At 49.4% G+C, this 16,237-nt stretch overlaps 1 protein-coding gene across 1 annotated transcript in view; it reads right to left on the bottom strand.

Moving 5' to 3' along the window:
- SH3PXD2B (SH3 and PX domains 2B) overlaps positions 1-16,237 on the bottom strand; it is a 100,516-nt gene that overhangs the window by 63,678 nt on the left and 20,601 nt on the right. The window contains exon 2 of the mRNA XM_004737601.3: positions 5,728-5,808. Within this exon, the coding sequence (XP_004737658.1) occupies positions 5,728-5,808 (81 nt within the window). The remainder of the gene's footprint in view (positions 1-5,727; positions 5,809-16,237) is intronic.

The raw sequence follows: 16,237 nt of genomic DNA, 5'->3' as shown, positions 1-16,237 counted from the left end.
GTGTCTGTGTGTCTGAGGACCCAGCCTTTGCTATTCAGTACTTCAATAAATACGGCTGGTGGATTCTGAGGCCAGCTTTTGCCTAGGATCTTACTGGGCAGCCTTCCCAGCTAGGCCAGGTCCGCCTGGGGAGTGGGAGCCCTTCGGTTCTGCCACCCCTTGTACCTGCCCCCAGAGAAGATGAGGAGACACTCCCTTTCCTTTGGCCTCTGGGGTGGAGCATGGGGGCTTCTGGGCAGACATTTGCCAAAGCTCAGAAGGGCAGTTGCGGCCATCAAACTCCTGGAGAGGGGACAGGTCGGTCATGTCTCAACCCTTGTGAGAAACAAATGACTTCTGCTGTGTGCCCTGGGTCAGCCACTCCCAACTCTGGGATGAGCTGTGCCTCAGAAACAACTCTCCCAGCAAGCCCCTGTCCCTAGGAACAGCCCTCTCTGGGTCCTCACAGATGGAATGTTCTCCCACTTCTCCCCTGAGCTCCATGCTAGGCAGAGTGACCCAGCTGGCTCTGTGTTCCCTACCACGGGAATTCTGCCAGATGCCCAGCTAGAAATCCTGCCTCTATACATTTGCACATGTGGCTTCCTCTTCAGGTAAAGCCCTCCTCTATCCTGCCAGCAGGTCGGCTCCTTACTTTTTGTAAAGGCCCTGCTCAGATGTCAGCTCCTCCAGGAAGTGAGCTCTGCCTAAGGCCCCCTGGCTGGGACAGAGGTCCCTCTCTGCACACTGGGGTCTGGCTCAGGTCTGGCTCAGCACATAGCTAACTGTGCCTTCTGTGAGGGCTGCCCCAGCTCTGCTAAAGACCATGACGCTGGCCTGGGGGACACACTGAACCCCTGGGAAAACTCAGAGGGCAAAGGTCACATGGCGTGGCGTAGAGTGGACCCCTCTCCCATCTGAGGCCTGTTTGTGCTGGGCCTGTGTTGTGCTGGGAGCAGCCCTCTGCAAGACAGGTTCTGGCCGCATCTTAGTGGGAGTGCCAGATGGGCCCCTGAAGACCAGCTCTAGGCAGAACTCGGAGGCAAACCCGGCTTTGAAAAGACAGATATAAAGGCAATGCAGGCCTCAAGGAGGCTGGGGGGCTCAGTGGTTGGGAGCACGGGTTTCAGACTCAGCCACACCTGGGCCTGAATCACAGCCATGCTGCTTCTGGGCATAGGACTCTGCCTCTCCGAGCTTCTGCTTTCTTCTCTGTGACTTCAGGACTAAATGGGATGGCACAGAAAGTGGATACATGGCGTATTTCAGCAAATGCTCACTGACCCCGTCACAGTGTCACTCTACCAAACCCCATTTCCGCCAGGCACTGCCCTCAGCGCTCTGCGCGTTCTGGCCGTCCCTGTGCCCTGCTCATATGCCAGCTCTCTCTGGCACGCTGTAATGGACTCTCCAGCATGGGCCCCAGCTAGGGCAGAAAGGGAGGTTCAGAGAGGCTGAGTGGCCTGCCCAAGGCCACACAGCTGGTAACACAGTGCTGGGACCAGATACCAGGTCTTGCCATTCCAAGCACAGGGCTCTATAGTCTGCACCCTAGAATGAATGAGATATGAGGTCAGAGATCCACTGGGAAGTGGCAGGAATGACGATTAGGGTCTGGCTGTTCTAAGCATAAGAGGGTCAGGAAATCACACTGGAAGGTGGACTGTCATAAAGGGGACCTTCTTGCTGGTGACTGTGAGTCTCTTTTCCCACAAAGGAGCCTGAGTCATGCTCTTCCTTTCTACCCCAGGCAGTCTCTCTGTAGACTGTTTCCTCTGCCGGAATGTCCTGCCCCGACCCGGAGGAGCATATGTTGTTTTCTGTCATGTACAGGCTATCCCCCCTCTGTGGCAGCTGTTTGATTCCTTCAGGGGAATCTTCTACTCCTCAGTTAGTCTACGCACATTCTACTCCAGTCCCTAGGGCGGCCCTGACTGGTCCAGCCACTGGCCTAAGATGAACCAGTGAGACTTTTGCTTAAAGTGTTGAGGGTGTTCTTTTTCCTGAAGCCACTAAGCTGACCTGTGGGATACAGCTTGGAGCTGTGACCACCTCTGAATCACCCATCACCCTGCTTGGGCATGAAGAACGAGGAGAACTGGAGGAAGGCAGGTCCTCACTTACACTTTTGATCCTAGATCCAGCCACACCTGAAGCCAAGAACACTTAGATGTCTCAGTTACGTTCAGCTAATCAATGTTCTTTTTGAGTAATCCATTTTGACTGGGTTTCTGTCATCTGCAACTAAAACAGTACTGACTAAACCAAGATCTCACAGCCAGTAAGTGGCAGCATTTGGATCGAAGCCCAGGATCTTAACCACTCTATTAAACTGGCACTGTCTCTTCCTCTAATCTTTACGCCAGTTCCCAGCAGCAACCCACGCCCATCAATAATTCCAACAGCTGACATTTGTTCGGGGCTCGACAGCCCAGAAACTGCTCACATATATCATCACTTTTTTTAAAAAAAAAGCAACTGAGATATACCTAAATACCATAAAATTTACCCTTTTAAAGTGTACAATCCAGTGGTTTTTAGTATATTCACAAGGCTATGCAACCATGACCATCAATTCCAGAACATTTTCATCACCCCTAAAAGATACCCAGTACTGACAAAGAGCCTCTTTCCCTTTCCCCCTCCCCCCAGCTCCTGGCAATCACTAATCTGCTGTCTCTGTGCTCTACTCCTTCTGGACACACATCACATCCCTTAAGGCCACATAAACCTTGTGAAGGAGCCACTAGAGAGAGGGCACTAGAAGCACAGTGGCTAAGAGTGTGGTATCTGGTATCACCTCCTTAGTTTTAAATCCAAGTTCTGATATTCACTAGCTGTGTGACCTTGTGCAAATGACTTAACTTCTCTGAGCCTACGATTCTTCATCTATGTAATTTAATAAGTTTAACATGAGGATTAAAGGAGTCAATATATTGAGATGCTGAGCAGTCAACGGTCCAGAAATGCTGTTTCTATTGTCATTACCTCACGTTCCTGATGAGGATAGTAAGGCAACAAAGGGGTTAAGGGGTGTGCCAAAGGCCACACAGCACAGGTGGCTGGGCCCCAAGTCTCCTGACTGAGTCCTCTGCGTTTTCCATTACGCCACACTGGCCTAGCTGTTCCTCCACGAAAGTTTGGCCCTCCCCCTACTCTTCTGTGCCAAGATACTTTTGAAAAAGCCGAGGCTACTCGCCAGACAGGAGGAAGGGGAGGGTGGGATCATGAAATCATCTTACTTCAGGGGGTCACAGCCCCATACGGGCAGGCCTCCCTGACTCGTCCTTGGGAACAGCTGACTTTGGCTGGTGGGGTCTGCCCTACTCTCTGCCAGATACCCCCTCTGGGATGTAGGGGGTGGGCAGCCGGCCATTTCTAGGACAGCAGGACCCTCTGGAATTCCGTGACTTTCCCACTCCAGCCACCCATCTGGGACTCTTTAAAGCTGGCTGAACCACTGCCTTTAGACTAGCAGGGAGGGGAGCCTGAGGCAGCTGTTTCTGTGATAGCAAACCCCCAATTATTGCCCATTATGCTGAGTGGGAAAAAAAACCTCACTTTTAAGTTCTGGTAGAAATAAGAAAGTTGAGTCAGAACAGGAGAGTTGAGGGAGGACAGGCTTTGGGCCAGGGAGACTCGTGAACATACGCTGGCTCAAACAGTTCCAAATGATGTCACCTTGGGCAAGTCTCATCTGAACAGAGGGACAGCTAATGATAGCTAATGTGCTTACTGAGCATGGCATATCTCAATTAACTGTCACCATGAATGCACAAGAAAGTGTTTTCACTTTGAACATGCAGATGGGGAGACCGAGTCTCAGAAACACAAAGAGGGGACACCAAGCAGAGATCTGAAAGGCAAGCTGAGGTTTGAACCCAGTCTGTCTAGGTCTAAAGCCCTGGATATGTTGCCTCATGGGCTGCAGAATAGCAATTAACATTTCCATATGTGCTTCCAGAAGCGCCTCCCCACCCTGTCCTCGTCCAGCCTCCTCCTCCAGATGATGCTATACCAAACGCCCTGACCTCTCTGGCCACAACTGACAGGCTCGGAGGTGGACCCAATACCCTTGGGACAATCAGATTTTCTCCTCTGGAGACTGGACCCAGCACCTAGAAACGCCGGTGTGTTGACGACAGGGAAGGACATTTCAACTTGGGGACTGCGGGGCTGTCCGGGGTATATAGACTAATGGGTCCGGGGAAGCTGGTCTGGAGAGGCTAGCAGGAAAACAAAGTAGGCTCAGTGGGAGACCCTGGGGCCACTGTGATAGATGGCTGGGGAGCTGCTGGGCCTCTGAGGGCCATTCAGTTGCTAGTTCCGTGGCCCCCATGAGGCCGGCTGCCTTTCCTGCTCTGGGCTCTGTGGGGCAAAGCTGCCTCCTCCCATAAATCTCTCCTACCCCTCTCTTCCTGCCTAAGCTGCTCAGGGGGTGTTTGCTGTGTGGGTGTCCATAATCTGCAGGCTAGCAATCCTGATTGTAGCAGTTTCACTGTTCTCTGCCCCCTGTTATCTTCTGGAGGTAAGAGGCAGACAAGAGGCTTCTGGAAGCAAAATATAGGCAGTCCTCCCTACACAGACATGCCGTGTGTGAAAAGTCAGTCTAGTAACTTGTAGAAGTGTTTACCCAACATTCAATCTCTGAACTGAAGACCTGCTATAAAAGCTCTGCACAGAGGTAAGAGGGTAAGAGGGCATCTAGGTAAGAGGGTGTCTTGGTCATTCTCAGACAGGGCTATACCTCCTGTTCATGTCATTTAAGGGCATTGGGAGTCATCTTCCTTGCCTTTCCCCTAGGGTTCAGCCCCTTCCTGGCCCCTAAGCTGCTCCTGCCAAGTCTATTTTAGATAGTATCTTAGCATCTTTTACATACAGCCCTTCTGTGTATTTACATGTTTGCTGTGGACCAGAAGGAAAATGTAATTTACATATGGTACTGTTTGATTTTGTTGCATTTTGTGAACACAAAATACCACTAACAAGTTCAGCGCATTTTAATAATTAGGTAACTGGTGTTTCAGTTGGTTTCCATTATGCAATAACTCTTGGCAGCTTGTTACATAGGCGTTTGAGATTGTTTTAGTGATATTGGGGAAACTGGTTAAGAGCATGTTATTATCTCGCCTCCCCCTTTAAAATAATGAAATACAGATTCTGGAAACTCTTTATGCAGCATTTTTAGGAATGGATTAGGTCCATACGAACAAGGCTGCCTGTGGTTAATATCACCCAACCTTCCAAGAGAACATGTGAGGTCAAGACATGGGATGGTATGCAGAGGACACTGTGTTCACTGGGACTTCTGGGAAGTGACCTTTCACTCCTTCCCGCTGAGTATAAGCTCAGAGCATTCTGTAACCCCGTGGGATCTGAGGATAAAGCCAATACTGTGAACATAGGAATGCAGGATGAGTGGAAGGAGCTGGGTGCAGTGGTACTGTGAAAAACCTAGATCAAGCTATGCCTGAAGCCAGGAAGGTTTTTTCCCTCCTGGAATAGTCAAGCGTGTGTTCCACAGTTTTGTGTCATTCTTGCACAGGGATCATGTTAATTTCTACATCATTCTGATTTCAGTACCTGGGCGGCTGAAGTGAGCACACGGACATTTTCAAGTCTAAGAAATAAAAAAGAATACTATGTGTCTGCTACAGATGAGGGTCTAGGTTCTGATGTCAAAATGGAAAGTTAGCCCAATTAAACTTCTTCCTACACCACGGCTCACCAGACACTCCAAATCCTTACCTGGAGGTCGAAGAACTTGCTGTAGCGCCGGTAAATGGCCTCCGTGGAGCCGCTGGACCAGGTAACCCGGATGATATAGACCTACAGAGGGGGACAGAGGAGACAGGCATTAACACCAAGGGAGCCCTCCATTTCCAGGGCTCTGGAGCAAGACACAGTGTTGAGTCAGAAAGACCTGGGTACCAGCCGAATGGCTTTGGACAAGTCACTCTCTCTGGGTCTCAGCTTCCTCCCTAATAATGTGGGTATAACCGCCATCTCTGAGAGCTATGCAAAGGATTAAGTGAAATCAATGGGAAAGCATTAGCACCCAGCTCATCTCAGGAGATGGTATTCTTTATAGCACTGTAGATTTCTTGCTTTCCACTCAATCCAGAGAGCCCTGGGGCTGGCTCTTTTTCCAGTCATTCTTAGAATTCTGCCTTTTGTCAGAAGTCACTGAGACCGGCGGCTCTTGGGCCTCTTCTACTTTTCATAAGCGAAGCCACCACGCCACTTCACCAAGCAGGCCCTGGGCCAGGTCCCTTCTCTTTCCAAGTGCCAGTTTCTGCATCTGTGAATTGGGCTGACAGCACTTGCTTCACGTGACAGTGTGAGGATTTCACGTGGCTGAGAACAGTGAAGCACTTTATAAGCAACGGGGCCATGTTTCCAGCCTCTGTCGCAGGTCACGGCCCACACAGAACACAATGCACAATAACAAATTTGGGCAAAGTGAGGTGGCAGGGGGTCAGAGGTAGGGTCTAGTGACCCTGCACACCACCTGGACACTAGGTATAAGAAATCAGCACGTGCATAACCCTTTCCTGACTTGCACAAACGATCTGTGGCTGCAGGGTAGTTGACAATGAAAAAGTAAGTATGTGAAAGCTCTCTGGAGGGGCGCCTGGGTGGCTCAGTGGGTTAAAGCCTCTGCCTTTGGCTCAGGTCATGGTCGCAGCCCTGCATTGGGCTCTCTGCTCAGCAGGGATCCTATTTCCCTCTCTTTCTCTGTCTACTTGTGATTTCTGTCAAATAAATAAATAAAGCCTTAAAAAAAAAAAGCTCTCTGGAAACACAGAAATGCTGTATAAACACGAGGGGCTCAGTGTTGTCAGAGGCCATGAGCTGAGGGTTGGCTGGAGGGACAGGGGCATATATGGATGAAGAAAACCTCCTTCCCCACAGCTCCTTAGATACAGAGGTGGGTGCCACTCATTATCCACAGTGATTGGTTGAGAAATGAGCATGTGACCTGTGCTGAACCAATCAGAGCCAGTAAGAGTCAGCTCTGGGGCTTTTGCTCCAATCCCTGAGAAAGTCAAGCTCTCTTCTTTGAAGTGGCTAGGCTATTAGGACGGGGACCTGGAGCTGCTGGGGGATCATCTCATCATTGCTTGGAAGGAGCTTGCCCTAGAAGGAGGCCAACATCAGTAGATTCCTGTAACACGGTCTGACCCTGAGATCCAGCTCTGCCTGCAGCTCAATCTACTCCTGGTCTTGTCACATTTCCCGAGCCAGTACATCTTGGGCCGAACCTGCCTTCTCAAATTATTCTTGAAGCCAGCTTACTTTGGGTTTCTGACACATGTGCTCTGGTCCTGACTGCTGTGGGATGGGAGGTAGGAGAGAGCTCTCTGAAGCCTAGGGTCATCATGGTATACTTCAAAGGACCTGGAAACTTCATCAGGAAACTTTCCTCAAAGTTGTTCCACTTTGTGGAACAACTCTGTGGGGGCTGGGGCCAGAGACCAGGGTGACGGTTAGGGACTTGCAGGAGAAGGTTCTCCAGGTAAGAAGAGATGAATAAGGGGAAGATAATTCTGGCTAAGATGGGAAGTGCCCTTGAGTGCCAAGCTATGTCCACCAGGAATGACCTCTCCAAATCCAACATGCATTTTATTTCCGAGAAGCATGACAGAGAGGAAGAAACGTGGGCTCTAGAGTCAAGAAGCTCTAGACTCACACAATTTCCTAACCCTCAAAGCCACAGCTTCCTTAACTGTAAAATGGGGTCAGCAAGTCCATCTCACACAGAGTTGTAAAGATTATTAGAGGCCAAGCTCTCAGCTCTTTGCCTGGCAGAAAGGAAAAGCTCAAGAACTTTCAGTATCCTGTACTCTGATTCTCCAATGCCTGCCCCACCCCTGTTCATCCAAACAGGCTAATTTAATGTCAGGGATTTGGGCATCTCAGCACCCCCCCCGCCCTTGTTTGTGCTCCCTGGTCCTGGGGACCCCATGGAGCCAGAGAACAGGTCAAGGCATCCTTTGGGAATCACCTTGGAAAAGTGTTTTTCTGACAAAAAAAGAACTCTGTCTCTAAAGCCACCTGAGTAGTTATCAGTTTTATTAAAAAGACTTCTATTCTGCTTCAGCAATACTCCGGCACAGGGATTTTGAGTGGCTCCCATCTGTCATTCATTCATTCACTGTACAACATTTATTAAGTACCTGTTGCATGCCAGGCACCTTGCTGGGTGCTGGGACACAATGAGGAGCAAAAGCGAACTAGACCTTGCCCTTGGAGATGGGAAGATGGGCAAAAGACCAGCAGACAAGCAAGTATGTATGTAACTGGAAGTTACATTCAGTGCTTAGGAAGGCCCCCAGCGTCTGCGGTGAGCACGAGATGGGGGAAGGTGGGGCAGCTGGGTGTCCTTGGAAGGGACGGCCTATCCGAGGAAGTAAGCACTGAGCTGAGACCTGAAGGATGAGGAGCTGGCCAGAAGAGTGGAGAACAGAGTATTCAGGCAGAGAAAGGACGAGTAAGGATATGGAGGCCAGGAAAGGCCAGACATGTCTGAGATACAGGAAGACTGTCCCGGCAAGCAGAGCTGGGGGAGGAGGGAGGCAGGGGCTGGGAGGCAGGCAGTGGTGGCATTACAAGGGGCTTGCAGGCCACGGGGAGGAGATGGGATTTTGTTCTATTAAAGAGTTTCAAGGGGAAGGGGTGTGTGGCATGATTTACGTATGTTTTTAAAAATTTTCCCTCTATATCCTTCTGGCCACTGTATGAAAAATGGTTTGACGAGGAGCAGGGACACCACTCAGGAGGCTTTTCCATCACTGAAAGGGACTCAGCTAATCCAATGGCCCCAACTTCCGGATGGGTAAATTGAGGCCCAGGGAAGACCATACCAATACAATAGTCCTGTCAGTGGGGGATGCTTACGCGAAGTCTGGATAACTATCTGTCAAGAATAATGTTAACATGGATTAAAAGGCAAAGGAAAAAAAAAACTGATCACCAAAGTGTCATTGTTTTCCTAAAGCCAACCAAAAAAGCATTCCCATCAATGGAAAACAAAATTCTGCTTACACAATTCATTCTAGATCTCTTGTTTATAGTTTTTAAAGTTCTGTACATATGGTACAAGGACTCTGCAGCAGTCCTAATTGGTTTATTGGAATCAAGCTCTGAACACAATTTGGTGCCTGCATTTTTAGGCACAGATCTAACTTTTAATGAGAATTGTCCCAATGCCGGGCTTTGGCCTTCCCCAGGGTTTAGGGGCGGGTGAAAGGGCACACCCACCGGGTTCTGACACCCGCCCTGCTGCTGGGGGAGACTCAGAGGCACCAACCTCTCTGGCCACAGTGTTCTTGTCTCTAAAACAGGGTGAGTAATTTCCCTTGAGGATTCTCTGCAATCACTGATGCACGTGGGGCCTTGCCCAACGCCTGGCGCACAAGAGGTATGCAGAGCCAGTTCCTCCCTCAGAGGAGCTGATCAATATGCCTGCTTTTCTGGTATTCCCTTTCTTGCCTTGGTGACAGCGCCTAATTTCCTTTGGAATGTCATCCCTCTCTTTGTGATAGGAAGTGGTGTCGTGGCTCTGGCCAACCAGACTGTTGCCTGTCCCTGGCCATAACAATGGGTCAGGACAATGAGACTCAACTCTGGGACTTTTGATGGCATGGTCAGGGAAGAGCCAGCCGCCTTTCCCCACCGTGATGGCTGACTCGGGGGAGAACTGTGTGGAAAGCAACTGTCACACAGAAGCAAGCAGCCAAGAGGGAGAGAAAGAGCCCAAGTCCTGTGACATTTGGACCCCTAGATCCAGAATCCTGGACATTTCATGGCCCCAAGTCAAAACCTTCCCTCTCTGGTTTAAGCCAGTTTTCGTGTCTGTTACTTGCCACCAAAGCAGTCTGAACACATCTGACCTTGACTTTTTTTTTTTAATTTTTAAAAAGATTTATTTATTTATTTGTCAGGGAGAGAAATAGAGAGCACATAAGCAGGGGGAGCAGCAGGCAGAGGGAAAAGCAGACTCCCAGCTAAGCAGGGAGCCTGATGTGGGGCTCCATCTCAGGACCCCAGGTTCACGACGTGAGCCAATGGCAGACGCTTAACGACTGAGCCGCCCAGGAGTCCCAGGGTGAATGTACTTAATGCCACTGACCTGAACACTTAAAAATGGCTACAATGGTAACATTTATGTTACCATATATATATGTTATATGTATTTTATCACATTTAAAATGACTTTAAACAAAAGTAGATTTCCTGCAGAGGTCTCTATAGTCCATGCCATGTTACCCTGGAAATGTCATTGAATCTTTCTCCATGGAATAGCCCTCAAAACATGTGAATGTCCAAAGAAAATTTATGTACAGAATGTATTTTTTTAAAAAACGACTCAAAACTCAACAGTAAGGAAACTACCAACATGATCACAAGATGGACAAGAGATCTGAACAGACCCTTCATCAAAAAGGATACACAGATGGCAAATAAGTACACGAGAAGATGTTCTACATCATTAGCCATTAGAGAAAGACAGACTGAAACCATGATGGGGTATCACTGTGCATCTATTAGAATGGCTGGAATAAAAAATATCGACAAACCAACAAAAACTGGTGCTGACCAAAATGTGTTGTCTCCGAAACTCTTAGCCATTGGTATGAAAACAAGATGGCACCGCACTCCCTGGAGGGATGTGGAACTACTGGGTGAAAGGTCATTGATAAGGAGAGCCACCCAGTGTGAGAGTATTACCCCATGGATTACTTCCTCAGCAAAGGAAAAAATGCACCTTTTCAATGCAGATCTCGTGGTTAAACTGTAATGAGGTGATCGCAAGTGGACACCCCGAGGTGATGCAATGTGAAACATACAAAATCTTCTGTTGAGTATTGTTGCCAAAACGTTTAACCTGAATCTTAAGCCTCTTGACCTACGTTCTAACTTATAAGAAAGTAAAGGAGAAAGAGGAACAAGCTAAATGACGCTATAAGGAAACAATCAGGTAAATTCAAAATGTGGGATATTCCATAAGTCTAACAACAGGGCATAGTTCGAATGCTCCCTCTTCCAGAAAGTCCTGACTGCTCCCTTCCTGTTAGGTTGGGTCTCCTTGGCACCCACTTCCCAATCACAAAGTCAGTTATACTTTACTGCCATCGCTAGGTGCCTGCTTTCCCACTGGGTTCTAAGATTTGTGAGAGGAGACAGTGCCTATAGTCTTTGCTGACTGCTGTATGTCCAGTGAAGAGCATGATGGAAAAAATCTATGCTTCGTGGAAAAATCAGAAAGGAACTGAGATGCCAGAAGGTCAAGCTCTCACAGAGGCAATGCCTATCCGAGGCAGGCCCGCGGTCGGCAGGAGGGGTGCCTAGCTCAGCTGTGTCTCTCGGATGGTCCCACAGGCTTGCCTCTCCTCTCTGCTCTGTGCCCTGCTCCGCAACCCCTCCCACTGGCCTGTGTGCTTGAAGCAGAGAGTCTCAGGGAGCAGCAGGAACTCCTTCCCTCTGGGAAAGAAGGAACAAAGCCCACACTGTGATGTCTGAAGGCTCTGGAAGATTTCCTCTTGCTCCCTCACAGGAGGCCCTGAATCGTAATTAGCCATCATGGAATCCCTTCTTACTCAACCTCAGCAGCCAGGCCTGCGTGATTTACAAAGCCCAGACTCCCCAGGCCTGGCATCCCCTGCGACTGTGTCATCAGGGCTAGAAGTACTGGGTTTCCTCACTTCCTCTAAGTCAGTCCAGAGATGAATGGCTGGATGGAAGGGCTGAGGGGTGGGCTCTGCTATGACCAGGGTGCTTGGAGTAGAGGTGGGCAGATGGCGGGGCTGCAGCGTCTCCCAAGTTTCCAGGGGCCTGCAGGCTAGGCGAACACCTCTCACAATCTCCTAGCCAGGCATGTTGGCGTACAAGTGCAGTGGCCCGGCTGAGGTCACAAGGTTGGAAGTTCAGAAAGAGGACTGTGAGCCAGGCTCCCTCTAACCCCGAAGGCCTTGCTGCAGTGAAGACCCTATAGCTGGACTGTGGTCTGTAGGCAGATGTAAGCTCGCTTTCTTCTGTCTTTGAGAGCCCACCAGGAGGCTGTGGAGTCCAGGGATTAAGACAGCCTTGAGTCACCTCTGCTTTTGTCTCAACTAGCTGCGTGGTCTTGGGAAAGTGGTTTAAACTCTCTGTGACTCAGCTTCCTCCTTGTGAAAAACAGGGATTATAACAGTATCAACCTCAGAGTTGGGGTGATGATTCTGTGAGAATGTGACTACAGAGTGCCTCGCATGGGGCCTGCATGAGGTAAAAGCGATCAATACCCTCCTCACTATGAGCCAAACACGGGCGTAAAGCTGAGACCTGGTCTCTGCTCGCTGCCTCTTGGACGCTTCTCCCATAACTCACTCACTTTGCCCCATTCCTCCATTCCCAGGGCCCTGCCTCTTTTGTGGTCTTCTTCAGGCCCCAAGGGGGTCAGAGGGTCTGCCCTGCCTGGCCTGGGAATAGAGGCCCAGCTCACCTGAGCCAGGGGGGCACATTTCTGAGCTGTCAGAGGAGTCAGGGCCCTATCCCCTCCGTGTGAGTGTCTGTGGGAATGGCCCTGCCAACTCCCACCCCCACGCCTCAGCCTCAGTGGAGCGGAGCTCTGTGTCTAGCTCAAATGCAACGTCGCCACAGAGTCGTGAGCCTGCCTGGGGCCAGGCCTTTGTCTACCCTGGCCTCTCTCCTCTACCAAGGCTTGAAGACTGTTCCAGAGTCCTAGGTCAGTGTGACCTTGCAGGAGGTGCCCCACAAAGGACAAAGAACCCATCAAGTCATGGACAGTGGAAGGTGTGGCCAGGGCCACAGTGACCCCTGTCCTCTGACGACTACCCTGTCCTAAGGTTTCCAAAAGCTACTTTTCTCAACTTGAACTGGTTTCATACGATAGAAAAGGGAAAAAGGAAAAAAAAAAGTTCTCTGGCAGATGCTGAGAGTCCTTCTCGGACCCAGTACTTGAGAAGTGTCACCTGTCCTGCCCATCTCACGGCCACAATGACTGCTCCAGGCGGACCAGTTGGCTTCTCTCAGGAACCTGGAATCAGACCAGATGTCAGCTCCAGCCACAGCCGCCTCCACACTTGGTGACAGACATCTGTTGCGCAGACAGGGACAAATGAAGGAGAGGAGCAGAGAGGAGAGGCAGGGAGAGCCCTGCCTGGCCCCTGCCCGCCCAAGGTTTTCATGACGCGTGACAGGGACCTGGGTCTTCCAGTTAATTCCCCTTTTGGCATAAAGAGGGTTTTTATGCAACTGAAAGGATACTATGACATGGGGAGGAAAGTTCGGGCACTATCTTAGGTGAAAAGAATAGGGAAAAAAAGGTAATGTCAATCGCACTACGTGTGTGTGTGTGTGTGTGTGAGCATGTACATACATCATTTCTGGTAGTTATGCTCTAGAAAGTCTTTATGAACATTGATTTAGCAAATGCAGAACCACTGTTCCTGGAGGAAACACAAGGTTAGGGTCCTGCAAATCCCTGGTCACAAGATTTTCATGAACGGACCCGTGGATAGCTTGGCTGTTCATGCATAAAGCCACCTTGTTCAATGTGTATTGTTAATGCATTAACATTCAGCTCTGGCCTGCAACACTGTACCTCACACCTAAACTCCTCTAACACATGTGACTTCCCCGTGACAAGGTTTTCCTGAGTTCAGGAACGCCACACGGCACTTCAGCACGAGGCGTGGGGTCATTTCAAACAGTGAAATAACCAACAGAGAGTACCAAAAAAAAAAAAAAAAAAAAAAAAAAAAAAAAAAAGAGAAAAAGTAGCACTGAAGGTATCATGAGAAAGACTTATTTCAAGTGTCAGAGCTGAAAGCAGAAGGCAGAGTGTCACCTTGCTGGGCCTCAGCTGAGCACATGCACAGGGGGTGACATAGCATGTTTTGCTGCTCTGCACACTCCCCTGTCCACGAGTGGCCGTGAAGTGCTTCGAGTATTGAAGTTGGATCACAAATAAATCTTAGCAAGCAGGCGAATGCCCAAATATGGAATTTACAAATGCAGCAGATTGACTGTATGGTATATAAACGTGTGTGTGTGTGTTGCGTGTAGAAACCAGTGAGATATATAGAATATATACCAGATATAGGGTTTGTAGGCATATGTAGGACTTTTTAAATTCTGTTTTTGATGCTTTCTTGTATTTTTCAGATTTTCAGAAAAAAAAGATGCTGTTATCCCAGGAGGACAGAAGAAAAGGGTCTGTGGCCCACTTTCTTGTCTTGAGCCCCAAGACGGCATCTTCTTTGGGTCCAGATACAGCTGATGGCCCAGGTAGGGGTGAGGGGGTGGGAGGAAGCTTGGAGTTGGCAGATGGGGCCCTAGCTCTATGATTTTGGGTAAGCCCTCTGCGTCTTTGAGCCTTTGTTCTCTGAAAAATGGGGATAAAAATAGATGTTTTCCAACCTTATGGGCACTGTAAGAGCAAATGAGTATTTTTTTTTAAAGCTCCAGAAATGGAATCTATGTTGGTTGGAATCTCAGCTGTGGCCAGCGCCTGAGGAAGAGTGCTCGAAGGAGGGTGTTTGATGTGTGCTTCCTAAGTCCTCCACCCTCACCTCCCTTGGCACCTCCGGCCCATGGCAGTGGAGGCTCCCAGGGCCTGGAGGGCCCCCATTAACCATGCAGGAATTTAGGCCTCAGTTCCAAGTGACAACAGCCAAGGGGTCAGTTTGTCCAAGAATAAAGATTTACATCAGAACAAAGCTGAGAGTCCCTTAAAACATACCAGGAGCTGGGTCTGGGCAAAGTTAAGTGGTGGGCCGGAAACAGGCCAAGTGCCTCTGTAGCTCCCAGGGCCCCAATAAACTGACATCCCTATCCCTCCAGACCCACATGCCAGATCTCCACCCAGAGCTGTAGCTCTTGCAAGGGCCTCCGCGTTCCCTCCGTAACAGCTGCCGCCCCGCCTCGGGAGAGCTGTGATCTCATGCATTCTCTTCATATGAGCCTGAAAGCACAAGAAGGTGTTTCTGCCCTGTGAATAAAATCTCTGAGGCTCGGGGGAACGTCCTCCAATATCACTTTGCTTTGCAAACCTATTTAGTGGGGTTTTCTAGCATTGGCAGAGCTCAGCTCAGCATCTTAGCCGACACTATGTAGGAGGGGTGAGGCTGCTGCCCTAGTCAAGACAGAGCGATTACAACTTGGTTTGGGTTGCAATAGCCAGAACTTTAATTTTGGGAGAAAGATTGTGGGTGTAGGTGGGGAAGGATCTGTTCCAAGAGCTTTTCAAAGTAATAGTGTTTCCGGTCACTGTGTCTCAAGGTATGCAGGAACTCGGGCTACACGGGGGCTGGTGTGAGCTGATACCCGATCTCAGCACTAATCTCAGGGAATCCCAGAGAGACAGTTTGTCTCTGCCATTTCCTTCCTTCTGGAAGTTTGGTGATAATGGCTTTTGAATACTCTCTCCAACATGTATGTGCTGGTCTCTTTTCTTGAAGAGAAGACAGAAGACCTCAGGACAGGCAACACTAGCTAGGAAGAACTTGAACACATTGAGTCTCCTCTTCCTTTCTATTTAGTTTCCTTCTATTTCTAGCAAGTGCTACTGGTTTTCCATTTATGGGAGACAGCGGAAGCGTCACCTTTAAAAATAATGTAAGTTAAAAAATGGAGTCAATCCGAAGAAGAATACTGAGTTAAGAACATGTAGCACAGGGAGTGGTGGATGTGGGAGGATGGAGAATGAGGGCAGTACTGTTCCAGTGGAATCCCTTGCCATTCTCACGCTGTCTGGACTTCTGTTGTTTGCCGGCCAAGGAGCCTACAATACTTCTCAAGTGGGAAGCCCTCTCCTGACTCTACAATGCAGGTGGGCTGTCTGGAATGGCCAGGGAGATGGAAGAAAATATCTAAAGAGAGGGCACCAGTGGGGCAGAGGGGACTGAGGCTGAGCCCACAGAGGCTGTGAGAAAGGCACATTAGCAAGACAGATCTGTGATCCATTAGCAATGTCTGCCATGGCACAGGAATTGTAGGATGTGTGCTGAATACACAGCATCCCTAATCTGGATCAACCCCTCCATTTACAAATGGGGATATGGATGGGCCAAGAGGTGCAGCAACCTGCCACGGGTTATACTCTCAGCCATGGACTCTTTCCACCAAGGCACTGTTCAAATTTCTGCACAAGATCCTCTGGCCCCTCTGGGCCTCCTGCACAATGACTTATTCAGAGAACTTTAGAACTGATGAAGCCAGTGGTCAGACTGGCCTGCAAGAAGTCCCTGGA

The sequence above is a fragment of the Mustela putorius genome, unplaced genomic scaffold (genome assembly GCF_011764305.1).
Source record: "Mustela putorius furo isolate JIRA1106 unplaced genomic scaffold, ASM1176430v1.1 tig00000145_pilon_pilon_pilon, whole genome shotgun sequence".
Lineage (NCBI taxonomy): Eukaryota > Metazoa > Chordata > Mammalia > Carnivora > Mustelidae > Mustela > Mustela putorius.
Note: the sequence above shows the minus strand (reverse complement) of the source record. Positions and strands in the feature narration are given on the sequence as shown.